This window comes from Cebus imitator, unplaced genomic scaffold (genome assembly GCF_001604975.1).
Source record: "Cebus imitator isolate Cc_AM_T3 unplaced genomic scaffold, Cebus_imitator-1.0 Scaffold313, whole genome shotgun sequence".
Classification (NCBI taxonomy): Eukaryota; Metazoa; Chordata; class Mammalia; order Primates; family Cebidae; genus Cebus; species Cebus imitator.
In genome coordinates, this window is record NW_016107628.1 from 1 (window position 1) to 20,759 (window position 20,759).

At 45.3% G+C, this 20,759-nt stretch overlaps 1 protein-coding gene across 1 annotated transcript in view; it reads left to right on the top strand.

Moving 5' to 3' along the window:
- The first annotated feature begins 11,682 nt into the window (after positions 1-11,682).
- CD48 (CD48 molecule) overlaps positions 11,683-20,759 on the top strand; it is a 69,474-nt gene continuing 60,397 nt past the window's right edge. The window contains exon 1 of the mRNA XM_017503593.2: positions 11,683-11,957. Within this exon, the coding sequence (XP_017359082.1) occupies positions 11,850-11,957 (108 nt within the window). The 5' untranslated portion in view covers positions 11,683-11,849. The remainder of the gene's footprint in view (positions 11,958-20,759) is intronic.

Genomic DNA, 20,759 nt, shown 5'->3' on the forward strand with positions numbered 1-20,759 from the left:
GCAAATGGATGTGTGGGTGTGTGGGCATGTACTATAATCTCAGGTCATGCAGATCTTCACATTTCTTTGACTAATGAATCACAAGGAGCCTGAGCATTTCCAGAGAAGCTGAATGGTGGAGGCAAGAGATAGAGGGTCAGCCACAGCCAGTTCCAAGATGCATGTGGTATGCATCGTGCCATTTCAGTCACGTTTCCAGAGACATCCAGGTTTTTGAGGGCCTGTAGGGATGTAGTGCCTTGGGATTTGTGCTCTGTATTTGGCGTATCTGGTCCTCTTGTATCTCGTCCCCCTTTCTTCCTTTCCTACTGGCCCATGAGAGTCACCCTTCACCAGAGTTGGGCCTTTCATGTCCCACAAGTAGTTTCAGTGGGGGAGCTCAAGCCTGGCACACAGTGGCAATTCCTGTCCCTTGGGATTCTCAGTGCTCACCTCTAAGAACCTGAGAGATGGCAGGGGGATGGGCCGGGGACTTGGAGGCTAGGGAAACACAGATCTTGAGATAGTCATGGTGAGGGGACAGGTTCTTAGTCTCCAGAGTTTCAAGCTTTCACTTTTATTCTCCGTCAGGGAAAACCAGCATGTTCTGTTATTAGAGTCATCTGCCTTCAGGGTTGTTTTCACTCCAGCCTTTGGGGATCACCTTTAACACGCTGATAAATCCTCTAGATGTGTTTAAACCTTGACTGTTCATAAAGAACTTTAACTTAAATCTTTAAAACTGTGATCCCATAACAATCTCGTGATATGGATAAGGCACGTAGCCCATCCATTTTAAATTCACCCATTTTACAGATGATAGACTGAGGCTCAGAGAGATTATGTGTCATCTTCCAGTGATCAGTGAAACCAAAGAGTCAGCACAGCCCAACTGTAGAAATGTAGCAGGAAGGAAGAAAGCCTCAGAGAACCACAGCGTCCCTGACCAGACAGAACTGAAACCAAGACGCCGGATTACTGTGATGTTTCTCATGCCTGTGCTTTCCTCATCCACTGCAGAGCATGCATGTCCGTGTTTTCCTCCCTCCACAGCATCTGGGCCAGGCCCTTGGTAGTCACTGAGCACAGGGGCATCTCTTGGGCCCATGGCAAGAGAATGTGTAAGAAAAGTGTGGTCTTAAAAAATGTTCACCGTCCTGTTGGAAATGGGTTTATAATGTCGGGAAAAGTCCACACCAAGACAATGGATTACTCAGCAAGGCTAATTTTACTTTCTGCAGGAAGGGTGCAACTCTCCGGCAGTCTTGCCACAAGAATACACCTGAGCAAGGGAGACAGAGACATTTATACCTTTTATAACCTGACGCAATCACCCTACAGCTGTGTCCAGTTCCCATTGGCTGGAATGGGACCTCACATTCTAAATTGGCTAAATTTTGGATGTTGGCTAAAAACCTGGAAATTTTCTAAAGAAGTAAAGGCAGTAGAGAACAAAGGAAAAGAGGAAGTAACTTGAGGAAGCTTAGAGAAGTGATAACATTTTCAAATAAGGAAAGGGAACAAGCTATGACCTAAGACTTGCCTGGGCTTTTCCAGGCATGACAGGGCAAATATCTTGGTTAAAGTGTAAGAACTAAGAACACAGGATGAACTTATTTCTTTAGTATGACAAACAGCTACCTTAAGGTTATTAGCCAAAGCTTTAAAATAACTTAGCCTTTGAAGAAACTATTATCTATTCGTAATGAACTAAGAGGAAAGCTTTGAAGAGGAAGCTTTTATTTATTCTTATTTCCTACAGTTCCTCAGTTCAATTCTAGAAACATCAGTTAAGGCCTCTTGGGTGCCAGGTCCTATGCTGTGTGTGTGGCTGGGGAAAAGGGGGTGTCAGTGTGACACAGGAAAGAATTCGGCATGGGAAGGCCTGCTGCCGACAGCGTGGTATGGTAAACAGAGCATCGGCTCTGGGGACAGACACACCTGGGTTTTAACATGGACTCTGCTGTTCCTAGCTGGTGACTAAGCTCTTTGAGTCTCATGGTCTTCACCTATAAGGTGGAGGTGAAAGAACACCCACCTTACAACTGTGTTGGGAGGGTTAAGGAAAGTAATATGCATAATGTGCGTGGCAAAGTCTCTGGCTTTTGGGACTTGTGCCCTGCATCTGACCCCTCCCTGTCTCTGTCCCCTCCTCCCTTGAATCCAGGATTCACTGGATTCACTGGATTCATCCCACTACACCTCACTGTGAGGCTCAACCGCCGGCCTGACTTCACAACACAGCTTTTGGTATGAGGCAGAATGGAGTAAATGCTTGAAACAAAACCATCCAGCAAAAGCACAGGCCGAAGGGAACCAAGGGGAAGCATGGCTGGACAGGAAGTGTGGAGCTCAGATAAGGCTGCAACAAGGAAGCAGAACAGAAACTGGGCTAGTGAGTTACCACACTAGAGGGTGCAAGCCGGGGGCAAAGCTGCTTGCTCCAGGTGGAATACTTCTAGGTTAGCTTTCAGGCATGGGCCGTATTGGGGGAGGGGAATGTCTGTCTGGTGTCAGCACCACCCTGTGTGGGATGCTTCCTGCTGCCCACTCCAGGCAGAGCCAGATAGTTAGTTCCATGGAAGAACATAACATTGGACCAGCCAATGGAGTCGCACCACACCCATGGTGGTCACCGGGATCTAGGAGGGTCTGTCATTCTGCCCCTGCTGCTGCTCTGAACAGCAGGTGGAGAGCCTCTCCTGGATATTGTGTTCGGTCCCTATGGAGGTCGCCACAATAACCATGGGAGAAGCTGGGGGCCCAGCCACCTTTTCCCAAGTGGAAAGCCGGTACGTGGGTTGCCTGAGCGTCATGGGTCCAGGTCTATCCCTGCATGCAGGTCAGCAACCTGAGCTGGGAGGATGCAGGGTCCAATCGAGCCCACGTCAACCTGAGGATTTCCCTCAACACCCTCACCTGGGAGTCCCATCTGCAAGTCTATGGTGAGTGTCTTGGAGATGGCAGCAGTGGGTGGGGCAGTGTCAGCCTCTCGGTCATTTCTACACCTTTAGTAACAGTCGCAATTTTCTTTCTAATTGCAAGATTAATAAATGCTCACTTTTTTTTTTAAAGACATGTAAGTTAGATTTGCCTGAGAGAATCTCCTGAAAAATATCAAGCCTGAGGATCTACCCCAGACCACCTGAAGCAGAGCTCTTGGGACGGTAGTGGTCAGAGAATGGGATTTCAGGCCGAGAACTGAATATTTTGTCACAACCTACTCTTGTGGCCTGGAGCTTTCTCATTACTAAAATGGGAACAATACCTGCTTGTGAGAATGAAGGGCATATGAAAGTGCTTTGGAAAGATGCAGAGGGATGCTCTTATCAAATTCCTTGAAGAAATTTAAAAAATGTTAGCAGGAGAAACTACAAAGGAAGTGATGGGCTGGGTGTCAAGCACACACAGCAGCGAGAAAGGCCTATGAAAGATGCTACACTGAGCCACTTTGAGATTCAGACAATTGATTACTCATATAGGTAGTGAAAGGAAGAGGAGCCAAGGGTCCCAGGCCCCTGGGCACTTGTCCCACACACCAGAAAAGATGACATTGAAACAAAAGCGGCCAGATGGCTGCAGTGGGAGCTGAAGAATACCCAGATGCTGAGGGGCCAATTCTACACTGCAGCAAAGAGGACTTAGAGACTGCAGCTGTGTTCTGAGGACAGGAAGTCCCAAACTACATCAGAACCCCAGGGGCCAGGGGAAACGGTCTCATGACAGCCTCCCAGGGGATATGGCTTCGAGGCTGTGCCTCACAGGCCACCTGAACTCTCATTCTGGGTGGATCACATGGTATTTTGCCAAGACTCAGTTTAGCAGAGGTTTCAGCCTTCGCCTGAGGGAGCTGTGCAAGGTCTCAGGGTGCTATGGCAGAGCCGCTCCCCTGCAGCGAGTGAGGGAAAAAAGGACAGGTGATGAGTGAGGATGGACGTGGGAAGGCAGCTAGGGAACCTTCCCAGACATTTTCCTTGGATTCTGTGTTAGGAAATATTCCTATTTCATCTAGGAGGAATATTTTCTATCACAGAATCCAAGGAAATATTTCCTATCACAGAGTCCAATGGAGTTGATGGTCTCTAGTCAGGTCCACATGGCTGGGGAGGTGGCATGTCTGCCATGAATCAGGCCTGGGCTGGGTATGGCCCACTTCTCTCAACAGGACCAGGGCACAATGGAAGTGGGCTGCTGGGACTTGGGGTTGGGTTGCTCACTGGGGTAGGTTGGGCCCAAAGCTACTGGGAGAGCCCCTCCGGCATCGCTGATGGTCATTCTGACAGCATGAACTTAGTGTGGTATTGTGTCGGGTGGATTCTGGGTAGAGGATAGTGTTGTGCCAATGCATCAGGGATGGGGTCTTCCAGAGAGCCCTTCTCTCTGGGCTGGCACTCCAATGGCAAGGCAGTGCTAATGGCCAGGCTCCCATCCTTCACAGGATATTTCCTACGTCACTGAAGCCTCACTACAGCCCTGCCAGTATGCAGAACAGGAATCTTCATTTCTAGGAAGGAAATGGAATCTTAGAAAGGGAAAACAAGACACCTATGACATAGAGCTAGAAAATGGCAGATTTGGGAATAGAACTCAGGTATTCTGATGCTGTGCCCTGTACCTTGGTTCTCTGGGTTTCTGGTATGTTGCCATATTTATTGGCCTGAACTAGAGAGGATGCTGGGTGAGAAAAGGGCCTATAGAAGTCAAAGAGTTTGCATCCAGGGGCCCGATCTATAGAAGACACACGGGAGAGCCAGCAGCAAGGGACCCACCACTGGGAATGTCCAGGCTGCCTTCTCCTGGGGGACACGCTGGGTCTGTGTGGTCCTACTTTGCACAATTGGGCTGCCCCTGGGGCTGCAGTCGTGTGGGCCACAGGGCTATGCGATGCGACTTTGTTGAACCTGTCTCAGGCCTGGTGTCTGCAGCTGCTCTTCTCGCCTCCCCCAAATCCTTCTGGGTCTGGCCTGGGGAGGCTGGTGTACAAATAATGGCAATGTGAACACCTCAAGCACTTAAGAATATCTGGGTCATGGCCCTGGGGCAAGAGGAGATGGAGACCTGCTCCCCAGCCTGGATAACTCTGCATACTTCCTCAGTCAACATCACCAGGGATTTCACCCTGCTAGTCTATGGGATGGAGGCCCCACATTTGAATTTGACCTTTCCTCTACTCTGCTTGGCCACACCAGAGCCTCCTCATAGAGCACTCCCCCCCAACCCCCAGCCACCTCCCCTGGGACTCCTGATCAACATCTGGAAGCACAGTGTATGCTGTAGAGCCCCCTATGGGGCAAATATGTAATTACAACACAGCTCCATGCTTGCATTCCTTTATTCAGAGCAGGGGTGGGAACCCTGGATTTTGGGTCAGATTCACTGGATTTGGGTTTTGGCTTTACTACTTAAATAGATGAGACTTTGGAGAAGTTATCTAAGCATTCTGAACCTGTAAAATGGAATTGATCTAGCATCGTCTCTGTCTACTTCATGGAGTTGTTCTGGAAGTCAACTGAGATATTAAGTGACATGGCCTTACAAAGCACAAAGCTCTGGAACAGATGTGGGCAGATCCTGCCTCTGCTGTTCCTTATGTGTATTCAAGGTGATGCAAGGTTTGGGCACCAATGCCCTGCATTTTCTGTACTGTGAAGTGGAGGCCCAGAGCAGTTTCCCAGTCCTCAGTTTATTCCCTTTTGCTCACACAGAGCAGCGGCTTGGCCTCATGCCACACTGAGCTCCAGGACTGGTGAGGATGGATGCTGCATTGTCATTCTCATATGTCATTGTGTGGCAGAGAGCAGAGGAGGCAGCGTGACTTACAGCTGCACACCCCTGGGGCCCTGGACTGTTGTGTCCTGTGGAGGGTCTGTCCTCAGTGTCTCCTTGAGGCCTGGGGACAGTGCTCTAACCTTTACCTGCATGGTCAAGAACCCAGTCAGTAACAGCAGCTCCCACCCCGTCTCAGTGCCTCACTTCTGCATAGGTACCAGGTACCTGGCTCCTCAGTCTGCCTAGTGGCCTGAGCAGCTCTGGGGTTGACGGGGAGAGTGGAGGAAGAAGTCTCGGTTCCCTTCAGACCCAGGGCAAAGGAGCTGACACCCTTGGGAGGAGGGAGGCTGGGGTAAGTGGGTGTTGGTCTGTGTGGTCATGACAGTGAAAGGAGAAGACCTACTGGAGCTGGCGGGGAGGCTGGAAGGGCTCACACAGGAGGAGCTGGATGGAGCCTGTGGCTGCCCTGACTGCATGGGGAGACACTGACACTGAGATTGTGGGTTCCCTTCTTTGTCTACAGGTCAGAGGATACAGTGGGGAAGACAGTGATCAGCATCCTTGGGAAGTTGGCCACTTGGCCCCTGGAGGTCCCAGCAAAGCAAGAGGTAGGAAGTATTGCATGGAGCTCTCTAGAACATGTTGCTGTTTTAAAACAAGGACCAACAGGCAAACCAGTCCTGGTTTCTGAGACTCAGGGACCCTACAGTGGACGACTGAGCATCCCCCGCCACAGCTACTCTCTTCAGATCAGCCCCCTGAGGCTGCAGGACTCCCACCCCTGTGAGCCTCGATAACTCTTCATACTTCCCCAATGAGTATCACCAGGGATTTCACCCTGCTTGTCTATGGTAAGGAGGGGTGGAGGGCCCCACATTTGAATTTCACCTTTTCTCTACCCTGCTTGGCCAGACCAGAGCCTTCTTATAGCTCAAGCTTTCCTTTCTTGGTTCAGAAAGGCTGCAGGAGCCCAGCATCATTGCCAGCTCCTAGATCATGAGGAATGGGACCTGCTTCATTACCCTGGCCTGCTCCCTGGAACAGGCTGGAGAGAATGTACAGTATAGCTGGGAGCCTCCCAGTCATGGGGCAGTTGTGTCCCATGTGGGACCACTCTGAGTGTCCCCTGGATACCTGGGGACAGTGAGAGCTACCACTGCACTGCCAGGAACCCCATCAGCCAGAACTCCAGCTCTGTCCTCACCAGACCCTTTTGCTCAGGTAATGTTTTTCCTTCTGACTCTCTTCTTCCTGACAAGACTTGGTCTAGGTCCTTAGCATCCCTACCTGCCTTTCTCTTGGATCCAGAAGTATTTGAAGAAATGGAGGAGCCAGAATAGTTGGCAACAGGAAGTGTCTGTGGGGTGGCAGGAGACGAGGGCTCTGGAGCCACCATCCCAGGGCCTGCCTCGGTCCACCTTTTCTCTGTTGGCCTTGGTCCTCTGTGTCTGACCTGCTGCAGACTCAGTGAGGCATTCAGCTCATTCTTGGGACTCCCTCAGGAAAGGTGCTGCCTTACCTACACTCAACCCTGCAGAGCCCACAGAGGGAAGTTTCAAAACCACTTGTCTGTGTTGTCAGAGAAGCCTTAGCACCTCTGCCTAGAGCTGCTCTGAGAGACCCTTGGGGCTGTGCTTTTCTGGAAGGCAAGGTGCAGGCGGGTTCTCCTGTACCTGCCTAGCTTTGTGTGTCCCATAACACCCAGCACAGATGCTTCTTAAATGCTTGTCAGACCCACATTTTTTTATACCTATTACATGTTGTGTATTAGAGATGCAGAGAAAATTAAGAATGTGTTTTTCTCACAGCTCAGTGGAGAAGAAAAGACACAAAAAGCCCATAATAGAATACATTCAGTGTTGTCTTCGTATAACACAATACAGAACTCTCCTAAAGTGATTTACCAGGGCAGGAAACTTCTAAAATTCAATGGGAGTGTTGGGAAATCAAATGGAGAAACTCTCAGAAAGTAGATATAAAGGCAAACAGATGAAAGTATAAGAGAAAAAATAAGACAGTTAAAGAATCAGCCCAGGAACTCCAAACCCTGGATAACACAGTCCCAAAAAGGGACATGTCTTAGTCTATTCTGTGCTGCTATGCCAGAATCCCACAGACTGGGAAGTTTATAAACAGTAGAAGTTTATTTGGCTTATGGTTCTGGAGACTGGGAAGTCCAAGATCAAGAGGCTGCATCTGGTGAGGACCTTTGTGCTGCATCATAATATGGTGGAAGGTATAACATGATGAGAAAGAGAGCAGCTGTGTGTTTATGTATGTGTGTGTGAGAGAGAAAGGAGGCTTAACCCAGCCTTTGATTAGGAACCAACTCCCACAATAACTAACCCACTCCCACAATAATGGCATTAATCTATTCATGAGGGCTCTTAAAGTTCCCACCTCTCAACTCTGTTGTATTGGAGATTAATACAGGCAGCAGGACCAGAGCACCCAGTGAAAGATATTATCAACTACAGGAAAAACAACGAATTGTTAGGAAGGAAATTGAATCATTGTACTCTACATGGCTCAAATGTGAATACTTATTATCATAAATGTTAAATACAGTTTAGCAAAAAGCTGTGTTATAACATACTCTGGCAGGATGGGCAGAAAGGCCTGTGTGTTGCTGAGTGGCTAATGAGGGTGGAGGACAGGATAAGAGAACCAGATATCTGTCTCCATAGCAGGAAGTCAGTATATAGTGTCTAAAATCAAGAAAGGGCCAAATAAATATATCATTTCTAATATCAAGGAAGTATCATGAGAAAAACCAAATAATTGACAATGGTTGCCTATGGGAAACAGCAGTTCTGGTTATAGTGTGGCAGAAGTCTGCTTTTTATTTATTTTTTTATGTCTTATGCTATTAGTTGAATAGTTGAACTATATATCTTTAGTATTTTGAAAAAAAATTAAAAGTGTTAGAAAGCACATGCACCAAGAGATAAAGAACAATAACAAAAAAGAGAACTCAAAGGTCCAGGAGCTTGACTGTGTGGAAATGGGAGGGTTTTGACGGGCAATGGGATTCTACAGGAAGAGTGGATGAATGGTTTAAATAAAGAGGCAGAGATTAATCAGTCAAATTTTAGTTGAAGCAAAATTATAGTTGAATATCTTTTCTCCAAATCTAGCTTCAATTATGCATTCAACAAAATTCAACATTGCTAACTAGTTAATATTTATGCTTATTTACAAATATAACAACATTTCGTAGCTAGGGAAGCAGTTCTGGAGCTGTCAGTGACCTTGCTTGTTGTTCCACACAAGGTCATTCAGGGACTCCAGGTAGCATGATCCTGAGAGCAAACACACTTGGGCGGCAACCTGCCATCTGAATGTGAAGGAGAAGGAGAATTAGTACAGTACCTGTTTTTGAGATCTTGAAGTTATCAGCATTTTGTAGGAGTGGAATACTTCATCTCCTGGCCCCTAACCTCCGGGCAGCAAAATGAGAAGCTAACTCTTGCTGGAAGAGGTCCCAAGAGACTGAAAGCTCTGCGCGTCCCTTGGAAGAGAAGAGCTCAAATCTTGCCACTTACACAAAAAGCCAGGGAAGTCGATGTCTACTGGAAATTGTTTTAGGTGTGAGGTATGAACTGTATGTATCTGAAGGCTTCCTGCCTGCCTGGGTGCTGTCAGGTGCCCTTGCTGTGTGACAGGGGAAGTGAGAAGAGGTAGAAAGAGGAGGAAATGACTAATGACCCTCAAGAGCAGATTGATGACCATCCTTTGAAAGAGTAAGTTGACAGTTCAGACTACGCAGAAACACATTGTTGGAAAAGCCACCTTCACTTTTCTTAGCCAAAAAGTAAACAGATTGCTACAATCTGGCATCTTTGCAGCTTTACCCACTCTTTCCACACCCCAAAGTGCAGCCATTAAAGCCCCGCGGTCACTACACATGTCTCCACGCTGTCACCTTGCTTCTCTTTCTCCCTGAGGGGACCCGTTGACCTTTCTCCATCTGGCTCAATCTGTGTCAAGCTGCTTCTTGACCCATTTGTTTTTCCATCAGTCCTGAGCTCTTTGAAGTTAAGGGTCATGCTTTATCCATCTCTGCTTCTTGACCACAGCACATAGTTGGTGCTCACTAAATACTTGTTGAGAAGTGTGCCAACTAAAGAAAAGCCAAGCTTTTATAGAATTCAAGTAGTTTTACTTAGTCTTATTGAGGATTGCAACCCAGGAGACTCTTTCGGAGAGTTTCTGCTAGACTGCTCCAAAGCAGTGTTTCAGCCCACGGCTTCTACATAAGGTGACATTCTGCCTGTGCTCAGAAGTTACATAAGAGCAAAATTTCACCAAAGCCTGGGTGCAGGGTACATCTAGTTGTAGGTGACAGAGGCACGATGATTAATCCTGTCAGCCATTATCTTATGTGTGGAAAAAAGACAAAGGCCACTATCATTGAATTTATCTTTTCTAAAAATGCAGTGATTCAGGCAAGAGATGTGGTAACCTGGGCTCTATCCTTCTTATCTTCAAGGCATCCTTCTGGAAGGCTGCCCTCAGTCACTGATTCAGGGGCTTTGTGAAATTCTGCTGGAAGCCAAATAAACAAACATGGCCTCTTATGTATGCTACTTTGCTTACAGAGTAAGTGAATTAAAAAGAAAGAAAGAATGAATGAGTGAAAGTCTTTGTGGAAGAAGCAAACTATCCACTTCTGTTTGCCTACCCCACAGTTCTGGGTTTGGCTAGGGAGAGTTCACATCCCTACTGGTGTTTATTTTAAATTTTGAAGCAATAAGGAAATTCAGAAATGGACACAAAATTCAGGGGTATCTATTTCCTTTCTCCTCTTATTTATACGTGTTATATTTTGCCTTAGCTATTCTTTTCCTTGTATGCTTTTAGACTCTCATTTAGACCATATTACCTCAATATTCTTCTCTTAGAAGACTTTCCGAAGCAGGTTCCATTCAACACTTTTACTCCACAGAAATACTGTGTGTAAGGCCGGGTGTGGTGGCTCATGCCTGTAATCCCAGCACTTTGGGAGGCCGAGGCAGGTGAATCACCTGTGGACAGAAGTTCAAGACCAGCCTGGCCAACATGGTGAAACCCCATTCTTACTAAAAATACAAAAATTAGCTGGGTGTGGTGGCGCACAACTTAACCCCAGCTACTTGGGAGGTTGAGGCAGGAGAATTGCTTGAACCTAGGAGATGGAGGTTGCAGTAAGCCAAGATTGCACCACTGCACTCCAGCCTGGGCAACAGAGTGGCACTCCCTTTTCAAGAAGAAGAAGATGAAGAAGAGGAAGAGGAGGAGGAAGAAGAAAGAAGAAAAGAAGAAGAAGAAGATTAAGAGGAAGAAGAAATAATAATAATTTTGTGTGTTTTCCTCAGTGTTTATGAAGCTTAATGTGCAAGTATTTTCCTAAGGTTCTATATTTTATTGACAAACAGACAACAAAACAAGAAACAGACTGGTAAATGGCTGAATTTGTGCATGGTTTGCCAGCAGGGCCAAAAGGAGGCAGCAGTGAGCTAACCCGGGGCTTGCTGTGTGACTTGGACCATCCTGTTACCCCCAGCCTGCATTGTTACCTTGCTTTCATTTTCTCTTTCTGAGATGAGGAACTTGGACTAAGTGATCCTTAGAGTCTCTTCAACTCCAAAATTCTGTGTGTAAGTTTTAAATAGATGTTTTGGACCGATTTAGCTCTGGGGACAGAAAAGTGGATGAAACAGACAAAGATATCCTATTCTTATGAAGCTTGCATTCCCATGGGGCCTTCCAGACGCTATGGTTGTCATAGTGGTGAGGAGGCTGTCCGGAATGGAGGGTATGAGGCTGGGTAGGAAGTCAGACCAGGGCTTGACCAGTAGACATCAGACAGATCCAGGGACAAAGCAAAGCAGGAAATGGATGAAATTCACTGGGGCCAAGTGAGATGGGAGTAGGGAACAGGCTCTCCAAAGGGCCAGGCAATCAGAGGGATTGTGGTGGGTCTCCGATTGACCAGGAGACATGGCAGAGTTGTACCCACAGGACAGTTGGGTCTGCAGCACCTCCAGAACCAGGAAACCTGTTTAGCAGCCCTCAACAGGGCTTGTTTCTGCTCGTGGGGAGATAACACAGGTCCCAGCATGCAAGTGACTGGGAGGGAACATGGAGAACGCAGCGAAGAGGAGATAGAAAGAGCACGGGAGGAGTCGGGAGGAACAGCTCGGAGCTTTATAGCTGACAAGCCTTCTGTAAGAGTTGTGTGAATGAGTGAATGACACAGAGGGGAGTGTTAACTACTTTGCTTGGTCTGTGAGCACGGGTCAGTTGCCTCTTATCACATGCCTCAGCTTTATAATGATACAATTAACTCTTATTCTCAGGTCTTCAATTACTCTTTATGCTTAAATTTCTAGAGGCTCAGTTCTGAATGGAGTCTATATAATTGGTTACGATGACGTAACTTCTGTGGAAGGATTATGATGTCACACTCTGCTAAACATTTTATGTGTATGATTATCTTCACCTTTAATCTCACTACAACCGTATGAGGTAGAAAGTATTTTCCACATTTTATAGAAGAGAAAACTGAGGTTCCAAGAAGCTAAACATTTTGGTCATGGTCATAGGACTAGGAGAAGATACATGATGTCCAGAGTTGCTTTTCCCTTCTCTCTCTCTCCGCGCCCCCTCCCTCCCTCTCCCTCTCTGTCTCTCTCTCCTCTCTCCAAGTTTTCAGGGTGGTGAAAGTAATGCAGATTAGTGATTAACCACTGTGGAGAGCAGAACATGGGCTTTTTATTTTCTCTCTCTCTTTGTTTTTTTTTGAGACAGAGGCTCGTGCCACCATGACCAGCTAATTTTTGTATTTTTGGTAGAGACTGGGTTTCACCACGTTGGCCAGGATGGTCTCCATCTCTTGACCTCGTGATCCACCTGCCTCGGCTCCCAAAGTGCTGGGATTATAGGTGTGAGCCACCACGCCCGGCCCCTTTCCCTCACTTTTAATTAAATATTCTTTCATTGCATTTTCCTGGTGCTCTAAGCCAGCTCACCCCTGGTTTTTTATTCTGCCCAGTTTGGAATGGAGGTGGTATATATGGAAGAGCAAAAGCAAACTTTAGGTGGCCTCAGCCCTAAAGTGGAGCTGTGATCCACACCACTGTCTCCTCTTAACTGCCTCAACCACTCAACCACCTGCCTTCCTGTCCCCCCATCTTTGAAGTTTAGATCTTAGCCGTTAACTCTGGGCCTCACCTCTGTCTCTCTGTGTCCTCATCTTGTTTGCTTTCTTCCAGACTAACTTCACTCCAGGATTGTTCCTTTTGGAGTATCTTATACCTAGCTGGGGCTGTCCCAGCCTTATATAGGATCTGCCTTGGCAGAGGGAAAACAACTCTTGGTCCCTGTCATGGTTAATTTTATGTGTCAACTTGACTGGGCTAAGAAATGCTCAGATACCAGATAAAACATTGTTGCTGGGTGTCTCTGACGGTGTTTTCAGAGGAGATTAGTATTGGAATCAGCAGATGGAGTAAAGAAGATCCCCCTCACCAATGAGGGTGGGCATCATACGTCTATCAAGGACCTGACTAGAACAAAAAGGCAGAGTGGAGGATTAAGGAAGGACTTGTTACAGGTTATACAATTATAACTAGATATGAGGAAAATGTCTAATGTTCTATAATCCATCCCAAACTAGGCAGAATAAAAAACCAGGGGTGAGCTGGCTTAGAGCACAAGGAAAATGAAATGAAACAATGTTTGATTAAAAATGAGAAAAAGGGGCCAGGCACGGTGGCTCACACCTGTAATCCCAGCACTTTGGGAGGCCGAGGTGGGCAGATCATGAGGTCAAGAGAGCAAGACCATCCTGGCCAACATGGTGAAATCCGGTCTCTACTAAAAATACTCTAGGATGACTATAGTTAACAGTAATGGATGGTTTTAGATAACTAGAAGGAGGATATTGAATGTTCCCAACACAAAGAAATGATAAATGTTTGAGGTGACAAATATGTTCATTACCTTTATCACTACAAATTATGTGGCTCTAAACATTACTATGTACTCCATGAATATGTACATAATTATTTGTCAATTAAAAAAATAAAAGACACACCATGGAATACTATGCAGTTATAAAAAAGAATGGGATTATGTTTTTTTGTGGGAACATGGATGGAGCTGAAGGCCATTATCCTTAGGAAACTAACACAGGAACAGAATACCAAATATTGCATGTTCTAACTTATAAGTGGAAGATAAGTGATAACTCATGGACACAGAGAAGGGAACGACAGACACTGGGACCTACTTGGGGGTAGAGGGTGGGAGGAGGGAGAGGAGCAGAAAAAATAATGATTGAATACTAGGCTTAGGTCTGGGTGGTGAAATAATCTATATGACTAACCCCCACGACATGAATTTACCAATGTAACAAACCTGCATATATACCCCTGAAGCTAAAATAAAAACAGAAAGGTGAAGGATAGAAGATTAGTTTCTTTGTTTGAGCTGAGACATCTATCTTCTCCTGCCCTCAGACATTGACAATCCTGGCTCTTGGACTTTTGGACTCAGACTGAGGTTTATACCATTGGCCTCCTAATTCTAAAGTCTTCAGACTTAAACAAAATTATATCTCTGGCTTTCCTGGTTCTCTGGCTTGTAGAGAGCAGATCACGGGACTTCCTTGACCTCCATAACTGTATGAACCAATGTTGATAATAAATCTTTATACATGTGTATATCTCTCACCTACTGGTTCTGTTTCTCTGGAGAACCCTGACTGAGATAGAGTTTCGTACTGAGAGTGGTTCTAGAGGAAACAATTTTAAGAATGAGTTTTCTGAACTGACTCTGGAGTCTCTGGAATTGGCTAATTCGATTACATTTAAAGATGCTAATGACTTTATTTCTAGTAATAAGGAAAGCAGTGATAATCAATGACATAAACGATTTATAGAGAGATATGAAAAATATCTGCATTGAATACTTCTAATCAACCACTTATATGAAGCAAGGAGCTCATTGACTCTGTATATGATACTTTTAAACATTTTTAGAAAATGAGAATATAATGACATTGGTTGGTTTCTCCTAATATCAATGGACAAGTGGTAAAAGAAAAAGATGAACTTAAGGATTTAAATTCCCAGGCACAGTGGCTCACACCTGTAATCTCAGCATTTTGGGAGGCTGAGGCAGGCATGGCCAACATGGTAAAACCCTATCTCTACTAAAAATACAACAATTAACTGGGCATGGTGGTGGGCACCTGTAGTCCCAGCTACTCGGGAGGCTGAGACAGGAGAATTGCCTGAACCCAGGAGGTGGAGGTTGCAGTGAGCTGAGATTGAGCCACTGCACTCCAGCCTGGGTGACAGAGTGACACTCTATCTCAAAAAAAAAAAAAAATTCCAACTAGAGCATGGTATAAATGACCTAAAAGCTGGTAGTGTGCCCTCGAGAGGAGACTTATGTCCTACAGCTGAAGGACTGAAAACCAAATGCAGAACCTCATCCTGTGATTGGCTGAATTAATACAAGTTGAACTCCCAAACTTGCAGGGTGTCTACCGTTAAAGTGGTGGCATTCACTGGGAAAGAATGACATCTTGTAAGTTGAGAAGGGGACATTGGGAACACTGTGATAGAGCTGGGGATATTCAGCCCCTATATGCTTATGAAACTTCTTTGCCAGTGGAAAAGGCTTCTTCCATCCCCAGTGAAAGTAGCCTCTCCACACACAGTGGTCTTGGCCTTTCTACCTCTTTCTGAGGCCCTGCATTGCCAAAGAAAATAGTAATGCCTTCCCCTAAGGCAACTGCCGTGCAAAACACTGATGATTCAGGACCCACTGTCCCCACCCCTGTTTGATTTGAGACCTATGACTAAACTCAAGTCCCAGCAGGCCCTTAAAGGTCAGGTACAAAGTAGGACCCATGAGGAGGTCCACTACAATCCAAAAGAACTATGTGAGTTTTCTGATTTACATAAGTGAAGTCTGGGAAACATGCTGGGAAGGGATAATAAGAGTGTGGGATAATGGTGGAAGAAACATAAAGTTGGGTCTCACTTTACTAGTTAATATGCTGACTAAGCAGAGATTCAACATTTAGTGTTGCAGCTCATGATGTTCAAAAGGGCCTATGAGGCCGTTTGGTCGATTGACTGAAATCATGGACCAAAAGGTTACCCACCAGAAGAACTGAAAATGCCTGACCTCCCTTGTTTAGTGTAGAGAAAAGGATCAGAGACTTTGAGAGATTCCAGGATTAGAGTGGGTATATTCTTTAAGACTCACCCACATGGAGAGTATCCAGAAGACATAACTTTTACAAATTCTGAGAAATAAATTTGTGAGGGGAGCCCCAGCATCGTTGCAGAGCTTCGAGACCACTCTCCACTTTGATTAGACCTTACAGCGAGAACCACAGTCGCTCAATTGGAAAACCTAAACACAATGGGAATAATTGGACCTTGGATGGCAGGAGCCAAGTGTGGTACTGAACTGTCAAAGGCGAAGTGGGAAGGGGTTACCATAATAAACAGCAGAGTCAAAGCAGCAGTCAGAATAGCCTGACTTGTGCAGACCTGTGGCACTAATGAGGTAATTATGGTGTTCCTAGAAGAAAAACAGATAGGAAGCCTACTAAATTCTTACTTGATGTCCTCATTTTCCTGGACCGCCTGGCCCCACTTTCTCTATGTTATGTTTGTCTTTCTGTTTTTCTTTATCCCCCACGGTTCCCTCTTAGGTCTTTGAATGCTTGTGCAGCACGGGATGCAGCACGTGCCAGAAGGTGGGGCAGTTATTGTTTTTATTCTGGCCTTGTATCTTAGAATTAACAAATAAGACAATTATGAGTACAATTAGCAACATTCTTTTCCAGTCAGAGTGACTTCCAGGAGCGGGGGTCTAACCAGGAGTGATGATCTTGCACACCTTTCTCTACGGCTGTTTGTTGGGTGCTTAGATTTATAGTGTGAAGGGATTCTAACATTTTAGCTTTAAGTTGCTTTACATCTGCTGTTAAATTGTCATGAAAGTTTCCTCAGAGGTGTTGTTTCACCTCATCCTAACTATGCATTGATTGATTCCATGGCAGAGAAGTGACAAAGATACGTTTATGTTCTTACTCACAGCTTAATTGCTGTCGGAATGCCAGGGTACCTTGTTGCTCCCCCACATATTCTACAGCAGCCTCAAGGGCTTGCAGACGTACAAGAATTTTTTGATCTATACTTTGCTGTAAGAGAAGTTCGTCAGACACATTGTTGACCAGATTATCTACAGAGGCAGCTGTTTGTATGGACTCACTAATAGCTGTCATGGCAATGCTGGCAGTTGCTGGGATGACTATGGCTTTGAGTGTAACTATGAATCTTTTGTGTCTGACCTCGAACAGGGCACATTCTAAAGTGAAAGGGCAAAGGAACCTTGCCAATCATGTGTCAAATTGGCAAGGTTGGTAGGAATGCCTCAGATTGTCTCCTTAATACTATGACACTAGTAATTTTTAAATTAGATATGTTGTGATTAGTGATACATGAGGCAAACCAAGCCTGTCCCCTGCAATTGGCCATGGGGGCTCCAGTCTAAGATGTTATAATGGCCTAACTGGAGGCTATGGACTTGTTTCCTGTGACAGACTTCTTAGCTAAAGTGGAATTCTGTTATTCGTGTTCAATAGTACTGAATATTAAACGCATTTAATGAAGAGATTTTCCGAACAGGCTTTGTGTGAGCAACATGTCTGTTTATTCACCTGGGTGCAGATGGGCTGAGGCTGAAAAGGGCGTCAGTGAAGGGTGGTGGGATAGGAGTTGGTTTTATAGGTTTGGAGTGGGCAGTGGAAAGTTACAGAAGTTACTTTAGGGTGGTTTTTTGCAAGTTGGGAGGGGGCTGTAGGTATGGAGTCAAGAGATTGGGCCAAGGTCAGTTACAAAGTCCAATGGCTTTGTCAATTGAGGCTGGAATAAGAAACAATAGAAGAATGTCTCAGGTTAGCTAGATGCTACAGGGGTTGATTGTTCTTCCTTCCAGCTACTTCAGGTTTTCTAATTCCAGAAGGTCCTCCAGAGGTGTAGGTGTAGCTCACAGCGGTCACCATGCTGTCCAAGGCGAGGTCAGACCTTACAGAATCTGTGATTTTCCCAGCTTTGTTCTTTAGCACAGGAAGGAATGTTTGAGAAAGTAGCATTGATTGCATTGCCTGGTTTGAGCCTGTCTAACGCTAGAATGTTAAAGCATACCCTTTGCCATGATGTAGCCATACTTGCTTTTGGGCAGGTACACAGTAAGGGTTAGAACCTTTATAACTTGCACACAGTGGGAGGATAGTGGAGTAACATGTAGTGGTATCTGGCACCATAGTCTAATGTGTGCCATTATTGAGGGACCTCACTGGGGGTAAATCTATCCTTCCTAACCAAGCAGTCATGTTATTATAGGCTGGGAATGGGGTGTCTGCCTAGGTTATAGAGTGAAAGAAAGGTATATCTAAGATATGAGCCTATTAGAGTGTAGCAGGTATAGGTTGCAGACAGAGAGCATAAAAAGGATTAATAGCTTACGTGAGTTGCAATGTACAACAGAAAGCACAGCAAGGAACAGATTATCTGGAGTAAATGGTGTCTGTCTCCGGAGTAAGACTCATTCAGCCTCCTGAGTTGTCTTCTTCAGCATTCTCCAGGTGACGTCCAGGGCTTGTGTTGTCCACGGAAGCTGCATCGTCTGAGGTTGTGGGTCTTGCAGTCATCTTCTGCATCTGTGGTATTGGGTTGAGTCTTAACCACGCCATGGTATGGTTTAATGCGTCATGCTGCAATCTAAAGAGGACTTGAGGGGATGTGGACACAAGCATATCTTCTTCCTCACATTAATAATTCGCTTGGACTATACCATCCATTACTGTTCACATCTTTCCACAAAACTGCAGGTTTTATGTCTTGAGAGGTTTTAGCAAAGTGCTTTTCCAACGCTGATTGAAATTTGTCATCTAAATTTTAAAAATTAAGGGTAAACAAGGCTTGTGCCAATAGTGTTGAAGGGTCTTTTCCTATACTCCCCGTTTTCTGTTTTCTGAAGAACCTATTTTTAAGGGTGGAGTGGGCCTGTCCTACTATTGCTTGACTTTAGGGGTTATATGGGATTCTTGTGGAATGTTGAGTGATCTATGTGTGACAAAAATGTTGAAATTGTGAGCTGGCATAAGCTGTACCATTATCAGTTTCAATTTTTGTTCGCCACCTCATAAATGCAAAAGTTAAAAAAAGATGTTTAATGACATATCGAGTGGATTCTTCATGAAGAGCATGTGCACTAATTAAATGAGTGTTGGTATCAATGGATACATGTACATACATACGTTTTCTAAATTCAGGGATGTTTGTAGCATCTGTTTGCTATACCTGATTAGGTTCTAGTCGTCTAGGGTCAACATCTGTGGAAGGAGGGGACGTACCTGTGAGCAAACAATCCGGGCATTGCAAGATGATTTGTTTAGCTAGTCTTTGGGTGAGCTGAAATTGTTTAGTTAAGTGTATCCAGTTTTGGTGGAAAAATTGATGCGATTGGGTGGCTTGGTCAAACAGTGATGTCATAACTTGTAGGTCTGCTCGATTATTGCCATAAGCCAGTGGGCCAGGCAGCGAGCTGTAGGCTCAAATGTGTGCGATAAAAATAGGATATGTGTGTTGATCCAGCAATTGCTGTAGTTGAAGAAAGAGAGCACACAGGGTGGGTTCCAGAGTGGACTTAATTAGAGCTGTTTCGAGGTTCTGCAATAAATACACAGAGTAGGCAGAGTTGCTAATAATATCGATGAGCTGATTGGAAAAAGTCTTTAAAGCTAGAATTAAATCTCCAGTTTTAGCTCTCTGAGTACTGGTAAGTCTAGATCAAGTGAGTGAATTGTGTGGTCTCCACTAGACTGCTGCTTTTTCATGTTTACTTGAGCCATCAGTAAACAGTGTTAAAGCATTAGGTAGGGGGAGTGAACTATCTTTGTAGGTAAGATCACAGAAGTACCTGAGGAGAACTGAAGGAGCTTAGCTGCAGGAAGCACCTGCTCTAGTTGCCTTGTGTAATCAGAGAAGGCTATTTGCAGATATAAAGAGAGGGGCATCACTGCTTCAAATAGCTTTTTACTTTAAGGAATTCTTACGACATTAGGGTCATAACCTAGCAACTGACTCCATTGTTCGTGACCTGAAAGATGACTTCACTAATTAACGGAATATAGGGACAGAGTTTTAGTCCTGGTGTGAGAGCAAAAATCCTATTCTAGGAAGTGTAGCCTGGGGACCATTTGTCTTATTAACCTTGTAGGGGAGTGTTTGGTAGGAAAAATAAACAGCTGAACTAAATAAAGCGGATCTATGTGATGCAGCTGCCTATGAGAAATGGCTTGCTGGAGTCTCTTGATTTCTCTTTCTGCTGCAGGGTTTAAATATCTGGAAGAATTCAGGGCTGGATTGCCCTTTAAGACAGAAAACAGGTTTTGCAACTTATCAGTCAATTAGGAAATTCTTTTCTACTGAGGAGGAAAGCCATATGGTTGGCTTTTAATTTGTTCTAACTAAATAGGATTTTAAAATAGCTATGTTAGAGGAAGGGTTGGAACAACAACAGAGGCCATTCTCAGAAAAAGGCCTTACAAATTCTTAAATGTTACTTAAATCTTACCAGAGCTTGTAAACAAGAAACATATGAGATTTCTGCGTGGACTGCCTGTGGAGCAGCGGGGGTCCCAGGACAGCGGCCACATTTTGCTTCTGCTGCTTCCTCTCCCTGCTGGACGGCTGCTGTCTGCTGGGTGGACTTTCCTGCAGGCTAACCTCGGCATGATGAGCTTAGCTCTCCGTTGCCCTTGCTGTCACGCAGGCCAAGTTTCGGGGAGAATTTGTTGGCTCCTGGTTTGCGAGTTTTCTTACCGCTCATGTGGCGAAAGACTTTGGTCTTTAATGCTGTTCCTTACCTTTTTATGTACCTGATTGCCTGTTGATCTTGCAGTACTGGGCAGGCTAAGAGCCCCCCTTCTAATG